The following is an 18,639-nucleotide window of genomic DNA, read 5'->3' on the forward strand; positions in this document are numbered from 1 at the left end:
GCTGGCCAGCCAGCAACGCCCATGTCCCACGAATGAATAAAAAAATTAACAAAATAAATAAATATTGGCCAGGACAGCAGGGGGACCTTCCCGACTCTGTCAACACAGCAGACAGGGGATGTTTAATATCCACCCAGGAGTGCGGTACTGTCAGAGGGTCAGTACTAAGGGAGCGCCGCATTGTCAGAGGGTCAGTACTGAGGGAGCGCCGCATTGTCAGAGGGTCCGTACTGAGGGAGTGCCGCACCATCAGAGGGTCAGTACTGAGGGAGCGCCACACTGTCAGATGGTCAGTGCTGAGGGAGTGCCGCGCTGTCAGAGGGTCAGTACGAAGGGAGCGCCGCATTGTCAGAGGGTCCGTACTGAGGGAGTGCCGCACCATCAGAGGGTCAGTACTGAGTGAACGCCACACTGTCAGATGGTCAGTGCTGAGGGAGTGCCGCGCTGTCAGAGGGTCAGTACTGAGGGAGTGCCGCACTGTCAGAGGGTCAGTACTGAGGGAGCGCCGCATTGTCAGAGGGTTCGTACTGAGGGAGTGCCGCACCATCAGAGGGTCAGTACTGAGTGAACGCCACACTGTCAGATGGTCAGTGCTGAGGGAGTGCCGCGCTGTCAGAGGGTCAGTACTGAGGGAGTGCCGCACTGTCAGAGGGTCAGTACTGAGGGAGTGCCGCACTGTCAGAGGGTCAGTACTGAGGGAGTGCCGCACTGTCAGAGGGTCAGTACTGAGGGAGTGCTGCACTGTCAGGGGGTCAGTACTGAGGGAACGTCGCACTGTCAGAGGGTCAGTACTGAGGGAACGTCATACTGTCAGAGGGTCAGTACTGAGGGAACGTCGCACTGTCAGACTATACTCCTTATACACCTATGACTGTGCGGCTAAATTCCCCTTCAACTCAATCTTCAGATTTGCTGATGACAGCACCATAGTGGGTCGGATCTCAAACAATGACGAGACAGAGTACAGGAATGAGATAGAGAATCTGGTGAACTGGTGCGGCAACAATAATCTCTCCCTCAATGTCAACAAAATGAAGGAGATTGTCATCGACTTCAGGAAGCGTAAAGGAGAACATGCCCCTGTCTACATCAATGGGGACGAAGTGGAAATGGTCGAGAGCTTCAAGTTTTTAGGTGTCCAGATCACCAACAACCTGTGCTGATCCCCCAATGCCGACATTATAGTTAAGAAAGCCCATCAACTTTCTCAGAGGGCTAAGGAAATTTGACAGGTCAGCTACGACTCACCAACTTTTACAGATGCACCATAGAAAGCATTCTCTCTGGTTGTATCACAGTTTGGTGTGGCTCCTGCTCTGCCCAAGACCGCTAGGAACTACAAAAGGTCGTGAATGTAGCCCAATCCATCACACAAACCAGCCTCCCGTCCATTGATTCTGTCTACACTTCCTGCTGCCTCGGCAAAGCAGCCAGCATAATTAAGGATCCCACGCACCCCGGACATTCTCTCTTCCACCTTCTTCCATCGGGATAAAGATACAAAAGTCTGAGGTCACGTCCCAACTGACTCAAGAACAGCTTCTTCCCTGCTGCTGTCAGAATTTTGAATGGACCTACCTCGCATTAAGTTGATCTTTCTCTACACCCTAGCTATGACTGTAACACTGCATTCTGCACTCTCTCATTTCCTTCTCTATGAACGGTATGCTTTGTCTGTTTAGCACGAAAGAAAAAATACTTTTCACTGTATGTTAATACATGTGACAATAATAAATCAAATCCAATCAAATCAAAAATGAGGGTCAGTACTGAGGGAGTGCCGCACTGTCAGAGGGTCAGTACTGAGGGAGTGCCGCACTGTCAGAGGGTCAGTGCTGAGGGAGTGCCGCACTGTCAGAGGGTCAGTGCTGAGGGAGTGCCGCACTGTCAGAGGGTCAGTGCTGAGGGAGTGCCGCACTGTCAGAGGGTCGGTACTGAGGGAGTGCTGCACTGTCAGAGGGTCGGTACTGAGGGAGTGCTGCACTGTCAGAGGGTCAGTACTGAGGGAGTGCCGCACTGTCAGAGGGTCAGTGCTGAGGGAGAGCTGCACTGTCAGAGGGTCAGTACTGAGGGAGTGCCGCACTGCCAGAGGGTCAGTGCTGAGGGAGAGCTGCACTGTCAGAGGGTCAGTACTGAGGGAGTGCCGCACTGTCAGAGGGTCAGTGCTGAGGGAGTGCCGCACTGTCAGAGGGTCAGTACTGAGGGAGTGCCGCACTGTCAGGGGGTCAGTACTGAGGGAGTGCTGCACTGTCAGAGGGTCAGTACTGAGGGAGTGCCGCACTGTCAGAGGGTCCGTACTGAGGGAGTGCCGCACTGTCAGAGGGTCCGTACTGAGGGAGTGCCGCACTGTCAGAGGGTCAGTACTGAGGGAGTGCCGCACTGTCAGAGGGTCAGTACTGAGGGAGTGCTGCACTGTCAGAGGGTCAGTACTGAGGGAGTGCTGCACTGTCAGAGGGTCAGTACTGAGGGAGTGCCGCACTGTCAGAGGGTCCGTACTGAGGGAGTGCCGCACTGTCAGAGGGTCAGTACTGAGGGAGTGCCGCACTGTCAGAGGGTCCGTACTGAGGGAGTGCCGCACTGTCAGAGGGTCAGTACTGAGGGAGTGCCGCACTGTCAGAGGGTCCGTACTGAGGGAGTGCCACACTGTCAGAGGGTCCGTACTGAGGGAGTGCCGCACTGTCAGAGGGTCAGTACTGAGGGAGTGCCGCACTGTCAGAGGGTCAGTACTGAGGGAGTGCTGCACTGTCAGAGGGTCAGTACTGAGGGAGTGCTGCACTGTCAGAGGGTCAGTACTGAGGGAGTGCCGCACTGTCAGAGGGTCCGTACTGAGGGAGTGCCGCACTGTCAGAGGGTCAGTACTGAGGGAGTGCCGCACTGTCAGAGGGTCCGTACTGAGGGAGTGCCGCACTGTCAGAGGGTCAGTACTGAGGGAGTGCCGCACTGTCAGAGGGTCAGTACTGAGGGAGTGCCGCACTGTCAGAGGGTCAGTACTGAGGGAGTGTCGCATTGTCGGAGGGTCTTTCTGTGCCTTTTTAGTTTTGGAAGAGACATCTGGACTCGAAACGTCAGCTCTTTTCTCTCCTTACAGATGCTGCCAGACCCGCTGAGATTTTCCAGCATTTTCCCTTTTGGTTTAGGAAGACAACTGTTCAGTAAAGTTTCTGCCACATTTGGGGAAGTTTTGTGCTTTTTGTTACAGACAGATAGGTTGTCTATATGTGCCATGTTTGTAAAACCTATCTCTCCAGTCACCTGATGAAGGAGCAGCACTCCGAAAGCTTGTGATTCCAAATAAACCTGTTGGACTTTAACCTGGTGTGGTGTGGCTTCTTACAGATAACAAGATTGGGTTCAACCTGACTGCAGACCCCAGAGGTGAATATTTACCTTTTTTTTTTACCATGTTGGATTTGGGGCTGGTGATAAAGAGGTCTGTGGTTTGCTTACCCGTGTAGGCAGCTGTCATTTCCCTTTCAACACTGGGGGTCAATATTCTGGAGACATCTCGCTGGCGTGAAGTGATGTCAACCATTAGCATCAGGGTAAAATTCTGCAGCTATGAGGGAGACAAAGAGATAAGTGTTAGAGGGAGAGAGAGAGGGAGTTGGGACGGGGACGGGGTGACAGAGAGCATGAGAGAGAGTGAGTTGGAGTGGGGGGGCAATAGAGAGAGACAGAAAGACAGTTCGAGAGAGATTTCTTTCAAATTAAGTTAAAATCCCACCATCTGCCATGCTGGGATTGGAACCAGATCTCTGGGTTACTAGTCCAGCGACTAGTCCCCCTGTGGAAAGGATGTTCCCTCGTGTGGGTGAGTCCAGAACTAGGGGGCACTGTTTTAAAACTGGGGGTCGTCCTTTTAGGACGGAGATGAGGAGAATTATTTTTCCTCAGAGGGTTGTGTGACTTTGGAACTCTCAGCCTCAGAAGGCAGTGGAGGTGGGAGTCACTGAATACTTTTAAGGCAGAGGTAGATAGATTCTTGTTAGGTAAGGGGATCAAAGGTTACTGGGGGTGGAAGGGCATCCAGAATTCGAAACACAAACAGATGAGGCATGATCTTATTGAATGGCGGAGCGGGCTCAAGGGGCCGAATGGCCTACTTCTGCTCCTATTTCGTATGTTCTTTACATTCCCCCTAACTCTGACCCCACCCAATACTTTACTACTTCCTAATCTAGTGTTGTCCCTCTCAATTCTTTTGTGCACCCTGGTTGCTCTCTCTTGTAGGACCTCCTGGTTCCCACATCCCACTGACAAGTTAGTTGAAACCCTCCCCAAAAGCAGCAGCGAACCAACCGGTTAGAACATTAGGCCCTGGCCCGTGGAGGTACAACCCATTCAGTTTGTGCAGGTCCCAAATCCCCCAGAACTGGTCTCAATGTCTGCGGAAATTAAAAACCTCCCCTCCTGCATCATCTATACACATACATAGATGGATATTGGGTGGCGCAGTGGTTAGAACTGCTGCCTCACAGCGCCAGGGACCTGGGTTCAATTCCCGGCTCGGGTCACTGTCTGTGTGGAGTCTGCACGTTCTCCCCGTGTCTGCGTGGGTTTCCTCCGGGTGCTCAGGATTCCTTCTGAAAATCCAAATACACCACGTCCACTCATTCTCCTTTATCTATCAACTTCCTCAAAAAATTCCAAAAGGTTTGTCAAACGTGATTTGCCTTTCCTCGATCCATGCTGACTCTGCCAAATCCGATGATTATAGAATTTATTCTAAAGGATGTGATAACTGGACACTAAATTCTAGTATTTTCCCGACTGCTGACACCAGGCTAACCAGTCTGTAGTTCCCTGTTTTCTCTCTCACTGACTCCTTTTTTAAACAGTGGAGTTACATTTTCCAACTTCAGGAACCTGTCAAGAATGTACAGGATTTGGAAGACGATTCCCAATACATCCACTATCTCTATAGCCACCTCCTTCCACACTCTGGGATGCAGGTCCAGGGGAATTAGCAACTTTTAGTCCCATTAATTTCTCCAGCCCGACCTTGTTTTGTTTTGCGAACAGTAACTTTTTTTCGGTTCCTCATGTGTCCCCCGGATCTCTATTTCCGGGAGATATTTTGCCTCTTCCTCTCCGTAGAGTGCTTGTTCAGTCTCTCCGCCATTTCCTTATTCCTCATTATAAATTCTCCTGCCTTTGACTGCAATGGGCCCACATTTGTCTTAGCTAATCTTTTCCTTTTTACACAGTCTTTTTTTATGTTTCTTATTGTACTCCGTCTTTATCAGTTTCTTGGTCCTCTTTGGCGGAAATTAAAAATGCCTCCAATCCTCATGGTGCCGGTTTGCAGTGGGGGTGGGGGTGGGGAATTATGATGATGATGGGGTGATGGGATGGATGGATGGATGGGGAATCAGGGGTGATGGATGTTTGGGGCGAGTGCAGGATGGTTAGATGGGTGAGAGGTTGTGGGTGACAGATGGATGGGGGAAATTGGTGGGGGGGGGGGGGAAATCGGGGGTGACGGTGGGGTAAGGGAGGGTTTGGTTTGAACACAGTCACTCAATCTCCACTGACCTTGGCTTCCACAGCCGGGAGCTGCTGGCGCAGGATATAATCCACAGGTTGTGTGTCGCCCTCGATCTGCTGCAGTTGCTGCTTCAGCTCAGAGAAGAAGCGTTGTAGATTCTCCAGGACGCCCGCCTTGAACCTTTGTAAATGCTGGAACACGGACTTGCTGCCAAGAGGAGAGTCACTGAGCACCCAGATATCCCAAACAGGCGACAGGCCAGGCAGGGCAGAGGCGACAGGCCAGGCAGGGCAGAGGCGACAGGCCAGGCAGGGCAGAGGCGACAGGCCAGGCAGGGCAGTGGCGACAGGCCAGGCAGGGCAGTGGCGACAGGCCAGGCAGGGCAGAGGCGACAGGCCAGGCAGGGCAGAGGCGACAGGCCAGGCAGGGCAGAGGCGACAGGCCAGGCAGGGCAGAGGCGACAGGCCAGGCAGGGCAGAGGCGACAGGCCAGGCAGGGCAGAGGCGACAGGCCAGGCAGGGCAGAGGCGACAGGCCAGGCAGGGCAGAGGCGACAGGCCAGGCAGGGCAGAGGCGACAGGCCAGGCAGGGCAGAGGCGACAGGCCAGGCAGGGCAGAGGCGACAGGCCAGGCAGGGCAGAGGCGACAGGCCAGGCAGGGCAGAGGCGACAGGCCAGGCAGGGCAAAGGCGACAGGCCAGGCAGGGCAAAGGCGACAGGCCAGGCAGGGCAAAGGCGACAGGCCAGGCAGGGCAAAGGCGACAGGCCAGGCAGGGCAAAGGCGACAGGCCAGGCAGGGCAAAGGCGACAGGCCAGGCAGGGCAAAGGCGACAGGCCAGGCAGGGCAAAGGCGACAGGCCAGGCAGGGCAAAGGCGACAGGCCAGGCAGGGCGACAGGACAAAGGCAACAGGTCAGACAGGGCAAAGGCAACAGGTCAGACAGGGCAAAGGCAACAGGTCAGACAGGGCAAAGGCAACAGGTCAGACAGGGCAAAGGCAACAGGTCAGACAGGGCAAAGGCAAAAATCATCTTCCACCCTGTCCCCAAAATATCCCACCCCCACACCATATCCCATCTCCACTCCCCTCTCTCTCACATCCAGCCCATCCCTGCCACCCCCACCCTCCTCCCTCACACCCTCTGGTTATTTCACTCCCTCCTCCCACCCCACGTAAGAAGCTATGAAAGTGGCTATGAGCCAGCTCAGCCATTCAGGCCCGACTTCCTGTACTATCCCCATCTTCCTCAGCATCCCGAAATCAGTCCGTCTCCAATCTCCGTCTGGAATATTCTCAACAATGGAGCATCCACAACCTTCTGGGGAAGAGAATTCCAAACGTTCACAAGCCTCTGAGTGAAGAAATTCCTCCTCATCTCAGTCCAGAACGGTCAGTTGCAGAGTCTGAGACTGTGCCCCATGTTTAGATTCCCTGACCAGGGCCTTCCTGGGGCTGCCCCTATTGAACCCATTCAGAATCTTGTAGCTTTCAGTGAGATCACCTCTCACCTTCTAAACGACAGAGGCAACAGGTCCAATTTACTCATCCTATCCCACCTCATCCTGGGGACCAATCAGATGAGAACATCCGAAGCACAAGTACATCTTTCCTTGGCCAAGGAGACCAGAGTACCCCAAGTGTGGTCTCACCAATGCCTCCATACAATTACAGCAATAATTCATATCAAATGTTCAGGTCAAGGGAAGAGCAAAGAAATGCTGGCTTCGCCACAGACGCCCTCATCCTGTGAAAAAATAACATTAAATAAATGCTAACGTGCTCCTAGCTTTCCCAATTCCTCGCTGTACCTAGAGTCATAGACGTTTACTGCATGGAATTCAGCCCAACTTGTCCATGCCACTTTTTTAAAACCCCTAAGCTAATCCCAATTGCCCGCATTTGGCCCATATCCCTCTTTACCCATTTTACCCATGTGACTGTCGAAACGCTTTTCAAAAGACAAAATTGTACCCGCCTCTACTACTACCTCTGGCAGCTCGTTCCAGACACTCACCACCCTCTGTGTGAAAAAATTGCCCCTCTGGACACTTTTGTATCTCTCCCCCCTCACCTTAAACCTATGCCCTCTAGATTTAGACTCCCCTACTTTTGGGAAAAGATATTGACTATCTAGTTGATCTATGCCCCTCATTATTTTATAGACCTCTATAAGATCTACGCTCCAGAGAAAAAAGTCCCAGGTCTATCTAGCCTCTCCTTATAACTCAAACCTGTATGTTAACTTTGTGAATGATGTACAAGGGGAGGTGATGACCTAGTGGTATTATCGCGAGGCTATTAATCCAGAAACTCAGCTAATGTTCTGGGGACCCGGGTTCGAATCCCGCCACGGCAGATGGTGGAATTTGAATTCAATAAAAAATATCTGGAATTAAGAATCTACTGATGACCATGAAACCTTTGTTGGAAAAAACTCATCTGGTTCACTAATGTCCTTTAGGGAAAGAAATCTATCATCCTTACCTAGTCTGGCCTACATGTGACTCCAAAGCCAACAGCAATGTAGCTGGCTCTCAACTGCCCTCTGAAAGGGCAACTAGGGATGGGCAATAAATGCTGGTCAGCCAATGACACCCATGTCCCATAAGTGAATAAAAATCCATGATCTGTCAAATATCTACATTCCCCCCTCTCTATTTATTCACCTTTCTGTGTTTCCTGATAAAGTGATAACGTCACTCTCCTGTCATTCCCCCACTCTGCTCTCTTCCCCCTCCGCAGAGACTCCTGGTTGATTTACCTGAACACCTCACTCCAGATCACCATCACAGGAGTGAACATTGGGTGTGTTAGCTCCTCATTAAAGTCGATGGTCCCATATGAGGGAGAAGTGAAGGTCCCGTTGCGGTCACAGGTAGCTCTATAGGTTGGATACGGATATCCACTGGGGGGCTGCTCAGCACAGAAGGGAGAGAAACAACAGAGAGTCACCCCTGGTAAACAGACAAGCTGCCCACAGCACTGAGGATCAGACAGCACTGGAGGCCATTCACCCAACATGCCTGTGCTGACCCTTCAATCAGTCCCACTCTCCCCCGTTCTTCCCCATAGGCCTTGAGGTTTTTCCTTTTTGAATATTTATCCAATTTCCTTTTGGTAGTACTCAACTGAAGTAGTCTTAAAAAAAGATATACTGCCAAAGTTTTTCATCTTACACTCATCAGGGGAGCCTTTTTCAACAAATGCTGGAGGGACAACTGACTGACCCCTGGGGCATTCTCCATGGCAATGCCTTGCCCAATCACTTCCCCTTCTCATGCAGTATAAATTTCTTGCTCCCTTTGAGGTTGGGTATTGCTGCAATTTTCGCCTGATGCGTGTACAATAAAAAACTTCAACACTGCCTTTTTCAGCAATACTTAATTTCCCTTTTGTAGTAACTTGGCTCCACCAGTAAGGTAACAACAAATGTTTATTTACACAACATGCTATTTACAGAGTAGTGCAGCTCTGATGCTGCCAGTCTGTCTCCTGGATCGAACTGAGGCAAAAGGCAACGCTCTACTAGGGAGATTCCCCCACCCTGGTTCCCACTGGACTCCTGGATCAGGGGATCCCAAGGGAAGATCGCCCCTTAAAGGAGCCAGCCACCACATCCGTCCCCCTCTAAGTTCCTTCATTTGTTGAATAACAGTTAACCTATACAGTCTGCGACCATATTGTGCCCTGAAGAAATGCATTTTAATCGTGTTCCTCTGCAGGATGTTTCGAGCAGTCCTTCAGATTTTGTCGGAGCCATGTTGTCTGCAGCCGGTGTCCTTTATTTTTACTGAAGCAGCATAATTGACAGCATGTGTTTTAATCTGAACTAATGCAGTGTTCTGTTTTTTCAGTATTCCCCTGGGATTGCAGAGTAGAGCTTGATTGGGAGTGATTGACAAGTCAGGTCATATGACTGGGGACAGCTATGTTTTCACAGAGAAGCCCAATCTTAGTTTTGTTTTTCAGAAGCTGCATGGAGCTGAGAGAGACAGCAGTGTTTTCCCCACCCCACTCTGGAGTTGGGGTTTCTGCTAAGTGTTGCAGTTTTGGAAGCTGCGGGGAGCCGAGAGAGAGAAAGCAGTGTCTCGCTTATTTTCCCCTCTGTGAAGTCTGGAGATTGGAAGCTGCCAGAACCGGGTTTACCTCTTTGAGGTTTTGCTGTTTGGAGGATATATTCCTCTCTGAAAACTGCTGTCGGGTTCGCTGTCCAGAGTGTAAAAAACATATGGATGATATTGGAATAGTGTAGGTTAGATGGGCTTTAGATTGGTTTCACTGGTCGGCGCAACACTGAGGGCTGAAGGGCCTGTACTGCGCTGTAATGTTCTATGTTCTAACTGAAAATCCAGCATCACATGAGCATACTCGTTTCAGTGCTGAATAATTCTAAAGAAGAGTGTATGTCTATCAGGTATTGGTTTAAATTGGAACAACAAAGATAGCTAGCTGTTAAGAATTATACTGCTTATGTTTGAATCTTATAATTGGTAAAAGTTATGCTAATTCTTTTTATTATATTCTGTGTTCGTAAACTGTGTTTGATAAAAGCTTCCTAGTGGATCACTTGAATCATACCTGGAGTGAAACACCTAATGCTCACTAATGCCAAAACAAATGTAAAACTTAGGGTCGGAGTTAACTTCACAAAGTCTCTGGCCTGGTCTTAACAAGTCCCCCAATAAACAATTAATACATTTAATCAGTTCATCAAGGACTCAGTCACTCTGGTGTCTTATGCTTCCTGGTAGGGCAGCACAACTCCATCGACTGGAGTGCTTCTGCTGGGGTACTTTTGTAGAGCTTGCTACACCAGATCTCTCCTGAGGTACCGATACTTCAACCTCTGTTTCTGTGGAACAACACCCTAGCGTGTTGCAGGCTGACTGGGTATTGCGCTATTTGGGTAGCCAACTATGCTTCCTGCTAACAACAATGATTCAGGCTGTAGTACTGTCTCTTGGGGTGATTCTAGACCTCAAAAATGGTCCACGCCTTCTTAACCACCTCCTCTACCTGCGAGGCCGATTTAAGAGTCCTATAGACCCGGACCCCAAGGTCCTTCTGATCCTCTACACTGCTAAGAGTCTTACCGTTGATATTATACTCCTTCATCCCATTTGACCTGCCAAAATGTACCACTACACATTTATCCAGATTGAAGTCCATCTGCCACTTCTCCGCCCAGTCTTGCATCCTATCTATGTCTCGCTGCAGCTTCTGACATCCCTCCAAACTATCCACAACCCCACCAACCTTCGTGTCATCGGCAAACTTACCAACCCATCCCTCCACTTCCTCATCCAGGTCATTTATGAAAATGACAAACAGCAAGGGTCCCAGAACAGATCCCCGGGGCACTCAAAGAACAAAGAACAATACAGCACAGGAACAGGCCCTTCGGTGCAACTTGTGGGCCGAAGGGCCTGTTTGTGCTGTAGTTTTTTCTATGTTTCTATATCATTCATGGAGGCAAAACTTTGAAACTTGGTGCTTGTAAATGTCGTGTAACCATAAGGCACTGAGATCCTGTGGCGTTCCAGTCTAATTAAACAGCAACATATTCTAAACTCCAATCACTTACCCGTGATCCCCATCGCAGCACACTGCTCTCAGAGCTCCTCACAGCCAATCGCATCCCAACGCTCAGCTGGGACTCGATGAGGGAGAATGAAGATTCAATGGCCCGATGACAATCCTCCGCCGTTTGCTGGAAGAATTCTTCCACGTGGGACAGACAGGTCTTCACTGTCCCTCGCACCCGGGCCTGGTACGAGGCATCCTGAGGAGAGACAGCAGGTCATCTGTACAGTGGGATGTATCCGAGCCAGACCTTTCCCCCCTCCCCCAGGTTCCAGAGCCAGACCCTTCCCCCCTCCCCCGGGATATTCGAGCCAGACCCTGAACCCAGATAACTCCCCCTCCCCACCACGCCCCCAACGCAGGGTATCAGAGTCAGATCCTTCCCCCCACTTCCCCAGGTTCCAGAGCCAGACCCTTCCCTCCCCCGGGATATTAGAGCCCCAGACCCTGATATCGCAGACACCTCGCCTGCCTCCCCGGCACCCCCCCCCCCCCCACCCCCTCCAGGGTATCAGAGACCTGAACTCAGGCACCTCACCCCACCCCTGGGGTATCAGAGGCAGACACTGCATCCATAGATTCTGCAGAGTTGAGGAAGCTGGAGTGGTGGCTGGTATCGGAGCCCAAACAAACCGGGGACCAGGAATTAGACATTGCCACATTGTTTGTGGTAAATGGGTATCACAATGCACCGACAGCAGACTCAATCCTGCCCTGGACACCGCCCCCCTCTCCCCCCCCTCTCCCACTGCTAACACTCAGCCCTGCCGTTCACCTGGGCTCTGCGGTTGGTCAGGTAGGCGACCACGTGGCTGACGAAGGTGGCGACCTGGCGGATGACCATCTCTGTGGCGGCTGCCCGGCGTGCCAGGGTGATCTGGTGGACAAAGCGCTGGACGGCAGGGATTTCTGTATGAAATCGAAGAAATAAACCAATAATCAGTATCCCCGTGATCAAGCTTCAGCAATCCCTCCCCAACCCCAGTTCCCGCGCTCAGGAGCCCTGGCAGGGTCTTCCGTCAACTATTCACCTATAGAAGGCATCACATATTCCAATCTTCCAAATGGAATTCTCTGCCCACATAACCCCTGACCCCATCCATCCTCCCCACCCCCAGCAATAGGGGCACCAAACTTGGTCAATGTCCCCCACCTATCTGAAACAGGTATGAGGGTTTTTGCCTGTGAGGAGATACCGCATGGTAGGTTGTTGCACAAGGTTAAATCTCATGGGATCCAGGGTGAAGTAGCCAATTGGATACAAAATTGGCCAGAGGGTGATTGTAGAGGGTTAGAAACATAGAAAAACTGCAGCACAATACAGGCCCTTCAGTCCACAAAGTTGTGCCGAACATGTCCCTACCTTAGCGATTACTAGGCTTACCTATAACCCTCTATCTTACTAAGTTCCATGTACTTATCTAAAAGTCTCTTAAAAGACCCTATCGAATCCGCCTCCACCACCGTTGCTGGCAGCCCATTCCACGCACCCACCACCCTCCTCTGTACCTACTCCCCAGCACCTTAAACCTGTGTCCTCTTGTGGCAACCATTTCAGTCCTAGGAAAAAGCCTCTGACTGTCCACTCGATCAATACCTGTCAACATCTTATACACCTCTATCAGGTCACCCCTCATCCTTCGTCTCTCCAAGGAGAAAAGGCCGAGCTCACTCAACCTATCCTCATAAGGCATGCTCCCCAACCCAGGCAACATCCTTGTAAATCTCCTCTGCACCCTTTCTATGGCTTCCACATCCTTCCTGTAATGAGACGAACAGAACTGAGCACAGTACTCCAAGTGTGGTCTGACCAGGGTCCTATATAGCTGCAACATTATCTCACGACTCCTAAACCCAATTCCTCGATTGATGAAGGCCAGTACACCATACGCCTTCTTAACCACAGCCTCAACCTGCACAGCTGCTTTGAGCGTCCTATGAACTCGGACCCCAAGAGCCTTCTGGTCTTCCACTCTGCCAAGAGTCCTACCATTAATATTATATTCCGCCATCCTATTTGACCTGCCAAAATGAACCACCTCACACTTATCTGGGTTGAACTCCATCTGCCACTTCTCTGCCCAGTCTTGCATCCTATCACTTTCTCGCTGCAACTTCTGACATCCCTCCACACTATCCACAACACCTCCAACCTTTGTGTCATCAGCAAACTTACCAACCCATCCCTCCACTTCCTCATCCAGGTCATTTATAAAAATCACATAGAGTAAGGGTCCCAGAACAGATCCCTGGGGCACTCCACTGGTGACCAACCTCCATGCAGAATATGACCCATCTATAACTACTCTTTGCCTTCTGTGGGCAAGCCAGTTCTGGATCCACAAAGCAATGTCCCCTTGGATCCCATGCCCCCTCATTTTCTCAATAAGCCTTGCATGGGGCACCTCATCAAATGCCTTGCTGAAGTCCACATATACTACATCTACTACTCTTCCTTCATCAATGTGTTTAGTCACATCCTCAAAAAATTCAATCAGGCTCGTAAGGCATGATCTGCCTTTGACAAAGCCATGCTGACTATTCTTAATCATATTATACCTCTCCAAATGTTCATAAATCCTGCCTCTCAGGATCTTCTCCATCAACTTACCAACCACTGAGGTGAGACTCACTGGTTTATAATTTCCAAGGCTATCTCTACTCCCTTTCTTGAATAAAGGAACAACATCCGCAATCCTCCAATCCTCCGGAACCTCTCCCGTCTCCATTGATGATGCAAAGATCATCGCCAGAGGCTCAGCAATCTCCTCCCTCGCCTCCCACAGTAGCCTGGGGTACATCTCATCCGGTCCCGGCGACTTATCTAACTTGATGCTTTTCAAAAGCGCCAACACATCCTCTTTCTTAATATCTACATGCTCAAGCTTTTCAGTCTACTGCAAGTCTGCACTACAACCACCAAGATCCTTTTCCATAATGAATACTGAAGTAAAGTATTCATTAAGTACCTCTGCTATTTCTTCCGGTTCCATACAAACTTTCCCACCGTCACACTTGATAGGTCCTATTCTTTCACGTCTTATCCTCTTGCTCTTCACATACTTGTAGAATGCCTTGGGGTTTTCCTTAATCCTGCCTGCCAAGGCCTTCTCATGACCCCTTCTGGCTCTCCTAATTTCCTTCTTAAGATCCTTCCTATTAGCCGGATACTCTTCTAGATCTCTGACATTACCCAGCTCCCTGAACCTTCTGTAAGCTTTTCTTTTCTTCTTGACTAGATTCATTACAGCCTTTGTATACCACGGTTCCTGTAACCTACCATAACTTCCTTGTCTCATTGAAACGTTGCTATGCAGAACTCCAGCCAAATATTCCCTGAAAATTTGCCACATTTCTTCCATACATTTCCCTGAGAAAACCTCTTTCCAATTTAAACCTCCAATTTCCTGCCTGATAGCCTCATAATTCCCCTTACTCCAATTAAACACTTTTCTAACTTGTCTGATCCTATCTCTCTCCAATGCTATTGTAAAGGAGATAGACTTATGATCACTATCTCCAAAATGCTCTCCCACTGAGAGATCTGACACCTGACCAGGTTCATTTCCCAATACCAAATCAAGGACAGCCTCTCCTCTTGTAGGCTTATCTACATACTGTGTCAAGAAACCCTCCTGAACACACCTAACAAACTCCTCCCCATCTACACCCCTTACTCTAGGGAGATTCCAATCAATATTTGGGAAATTAAAATCTCCCATCACGACAACTCTGTTATTATTACACCTTTCCAGGATCTGTTTCCCTATCTGCTCCTCAACATCCCTGTTACTATTGGGCGGCCTATAGAAAACACCCAGTAAAGTTACTGACCCCTTCCTGTTCCTAACCTCCACCCACAGAGACTCCGTAGACAATCCCTCCATGGTGTCCATCTTTTCTGCAGCCGTGACACTATCTCTGATCAACAGTGCCACTCCCCCATCTCTTTTGCCTCCCTCCCTGTCCCTTCTGAAACCCGGCACTTGAAGTAACCAGTCCTGTCCCTGAGTCATCCAAGTCTCTGTAATGGCCACCACATCATATTTCCAAGTAGTGATCCACTACTTGGAAATTTGTTTTTCCAGTTGTTTTTCAAACTGGAGGCCTGTGACCAGCGGCGTGCCTCAGGGATCACTGTAATTTCTCATTTATATTAATGATTTGGATGAGAATATGGGAGGCATGGTTAGTAAATTTGAAGATTATACCAAGATTGGTGGCATAGTGGACAGTGATGGTGGTTATCTCGGATTGCAATGGGATCTTGATCAATTGGTCCAGTGGGCTGACGAATGGCAGATGGAGTTTAATTTAGATAAATGCGAGGTGATACATTTTGGTAGATTGAACCAGGGCAGGACTTACTCAGTTAATGGTAGGACGTTGGGGAGAGTTACAGAACAAAGAGATCGAGAGGTACATGTTCATAGCTCCTTGAAAGTGGATCACAGGTGGACAGAATGGTGAAGAAGGCATTCAGCATGCTTGGTTTCATCAGTCAGAACATTGAATACAGGAGTTGGGACGTCTTGTTGAAGTTGTACAAGACATTGGCAAAGCCACACTTGGAATACTGTGTACGGTTCTGGTCACCCTATTATAGAAAGCATATTATTAAACGAGAAAGAGTGCAGAAAATATTTACTGGGATGCTACCGGGACTTGATGGATTGAGTTATAAGGAGAGGCTGGATAGACTGGGACTTTTTTCTCTGGAGTGTAGGAGGCTGAGGGGTGATCTTATAGAGGTCTATAAAATAATGAGGGGCATAGATCAGCTAGATAGTCAATATCTTTTTCCAAAGGTAGGGGAGACTAAAACTAGAGGGCATAGGTTTAAGGTGAGGGGGGAGAGATGCAAAAGTGTCCAGACGGGTAATTTTTTCACACACAGGGTGGTGAGTGTCTGGAACAAGCTGCCAGCGGTAGTAGTAGAGGCGGGTACAATTTTGTCTTTTAAAAAGCGTTTAGACAGTTACATGGGTAAGATGGGTATAGAGGGATATGGGCCAAATGCGGGCAATTGGGACTAGCTTAGGGGTTTTAAAAAAAAAGATGGCATGGACAAGTTGGGCCGAAGGGCCTGTTTCCATGCTGTAAACCCCTATGACCCTATCCCACCCAGCCACTACCCAACCAACAGATCAGAGATGGTTTGGAAGGGGTGGGGGGGGCATGTGGAGTGAGTGCAGAGGTTTGACACTGAGGGGCCCCAGCCCCCTCAGACCTGTTCAGCGAGTACAGTCATTATAATACTGTCAATACCAAGAACTACAACACGTGGACTGCAGTGAATCAAGGCGGCAGCTCCCCACCACCTTTTCAAGTGCAACTAGGGATGGGCAATAAATGCTGGTCAGCCAGCGATGCCCCTGTCCCATAAATGAATAAAAGAACAGCCTTATTATAAAGGTGGCAAATCGAAACTTTCCCTTCAAGTTAGCCCCTACCCATGGAGAGAAACCACTCCCCCTCAAAACAACCCCCACATCTCCATCAGAGTGGGAAACATGTATGGGCAAGCGTGCTGGAGAATGCCAGTGCTCTGTCTGCACTGGATGATGAGGTTCAGTGGATGAACCCTGCTCCCATCTGTCTGAACATTCAGTCCCTCCAGTATCAGCACACAGTGGCTGCAGTTTCCTCCAACAACAGGCACCGCACTCCAGCAACCTCATCAGGTCTCGGATATCAAATCCACAGAGATCACCATTAACCAGATTCCCTGATGCCAAAGATACTGATTCAACACCAAGGGCAAATTATGGTTCAGGTCTCTGCCTCTACCTGGTAGCCTTTGTCTCTCTCTCTCTTACTACCTGCCTCACAGTTAACAGGATGGATAGGCAGAAGCCTTTTCCCAGGGTGGAAGAGTCAATTACTAGGGGGCGTAGGTTTAAGGTGTGAGGGGCAAGGTTTAAAGGAGATGTACGAGGCAAGTTTTCTTACACAGAGAGTAGTGAGTGCCTGGAACTCGCTGCCGGGGGGGATAGTGGAAGCAGATACGATAGTGACTTTTAAGGGGTGTCTTGACAAATACATGAATAGGATGGGAATTGAGGGATATGGTCCCCAGAAGGATAGGGGGTTTTAGTTCAGTCGGGCAGCATGATCGGTGCAGGCTTGGAGGGCCGAAGGGCCTGTTCCTGTGCTGTAATTTTCTTTGTTCTAACCCTCTTTTCCCAGTGATTACCCGCTCCCACATTGCCCAGTTACTCTCCTCTCCCCATTCCCCAGTTACTCCCCCCTCCCCATTCTCCAGTTACTCCCCCCTCCCCATTCTCCAGTTACTCCCCCCTCCCCAGTTACTCCCCCTCCCATTCCCCAGTTATCACTCCTCCCCATTCTCCAGTTATTACCCCCTCACCAGTTACTACCCCTCCCTCCATTGCCTAGTTCCTATCCCCACCCCCTCCCTTGTTACACCCTTCCCCTCAGAACCCACCCTCCACATTCAGTCGCCTCTCGCCAGGCAAGTAGTTAATATAAAACTTTGACAAGATTTTTGTCAGCAAACGTTGTTAAAGGATACGAGGGCAAAGGCGGGAATGTGAAGTTAGGTCACAGGTCAGCAACAAACCCACTGGAAAATAAAAGAGGTGAGAGGGGTTGAATGGCCTCTCCCCTCCTGTTCTTTATTCCTACCAAAGCAGGTCAGAGGTTGGGCATTCTGCAGGGAGTGGCGGGACTAAGATGGCTGAAGAAAGAAGCTTCAGATGCATCATTGACAAAGATGGCAGCCATTTTGCACATAGCAAAATCCCACCTCAGCAATGAGATAAATCGCCCGCAAGTATAATTCATTAGAGAAACCCCAGAAACATTTTGCTCCTCTTGGGATATGTACCCATTGGATCGTCATCGGAACCGACAAATGAAGCTTCAGTTTAACATCTCCACTGAAAGACAGCACCTCTGACAGTGCAGCACTCCCTCATACCTGAGAGACAAGGAAGCAGATTCAATTGTATTGAGTTGGGTATATAATTGAAAAGGAGAAAGGGGAAAGAGCAGGGGGTATGGGACTGACTGGGAGAGGGCTTTCAAAGAGCCAACACAGGGATGATGGACCAAATGGCCACCTCCTGTGATCAGGAAAGGACGTCAGCCATTTTAACTCAGCAAGGGAGTTTTACCAATTGAACTAAGATCAGGGGTTAGGAATCCAGGTCCTTTCCCATTCCTTGATCACACGTAACCTGCCGTGAGCCAGACACCTCCCACCCCGCCCCCACATAGATGGTAGAAAGAGCAGAAGATGGAGGAAAGGTCTCGACCTGTATCCTCGATGTTGCTGAACACCTGAGGGGGCCCATCCTGCAGCAGCTTATCACAGAGTTTCAGGTACTCGGTGGAGCTAACAGTGAACACGTGAAGTTTCCCATCTCTGCTCGAGTCAGGATCCGGCCCTCCTGCTAGGAGAGGGCGAACCGCATCATCATCATCATCAACATCCTCATCTTCATCCTCACTGCTCTCCTCCTCAGAGTCCAGCTCTTCAGTCTTGGCTTGACGCTTCAACTCCTAAACACAAGTCAAAATAAAGCAACAATTAAACTAGAAATCT

The 18,639-nt window shown here is 49.8% G+C and overlaps 1 protein-coding gene across 1 annotated transcript in view; it reads right to left on the bottom strand.

Annotated features, from left to right (window-relative positions):
- The window catches only part of LOC144504346 (uncharacterized), a 118,569-nt gene that overhangs the window by 35,276 nt on the left and 64,654 nt on the right, over nt 1–18,639 (bottom strand). Inside the window, exons 18-23 of the mRNA XM_078229525.1 lie at nt 18,350–18,596; nt 11,845–11,978; nt 11,071–11,268; nt 8,248–8,399; nt 5,536–5,695; nt 3,448–3,556 (exon numbers count right to left, since the gene is read on the bottom strand). Coding sequence (XP_078085651.1) covers nt 3,448–3,556; nt 5,536–5,695; nt 8,248–8,399; nt 11,071–11,268; nt 11,845–11,978; nt 18,350–18,596 — 1,000 coding nt within the window. The remainder of the gene's footprint in view (nt 1–3,447; nt 3,557–5,535; nt 5,696–8,247; nt 8,400–11,070; nt 11,269–11,844; nt 11,979–18,349; nt 18,597–18,639) is intronic.

The sequence above is a fragment of the Mustelus asterias genome, chromosome 2 (assembly GCF_964213995.1).
Source record: "Mustelus asterias chromosome 2, sMusAst1.hap1.1, whole genome shotgun sequence".
NCBI lineage: Eukaryota > Metazoa > Chordata > Chondrichthyes > Carcharhiniformes > Triakidae > Mustelus > Mustelus asterias.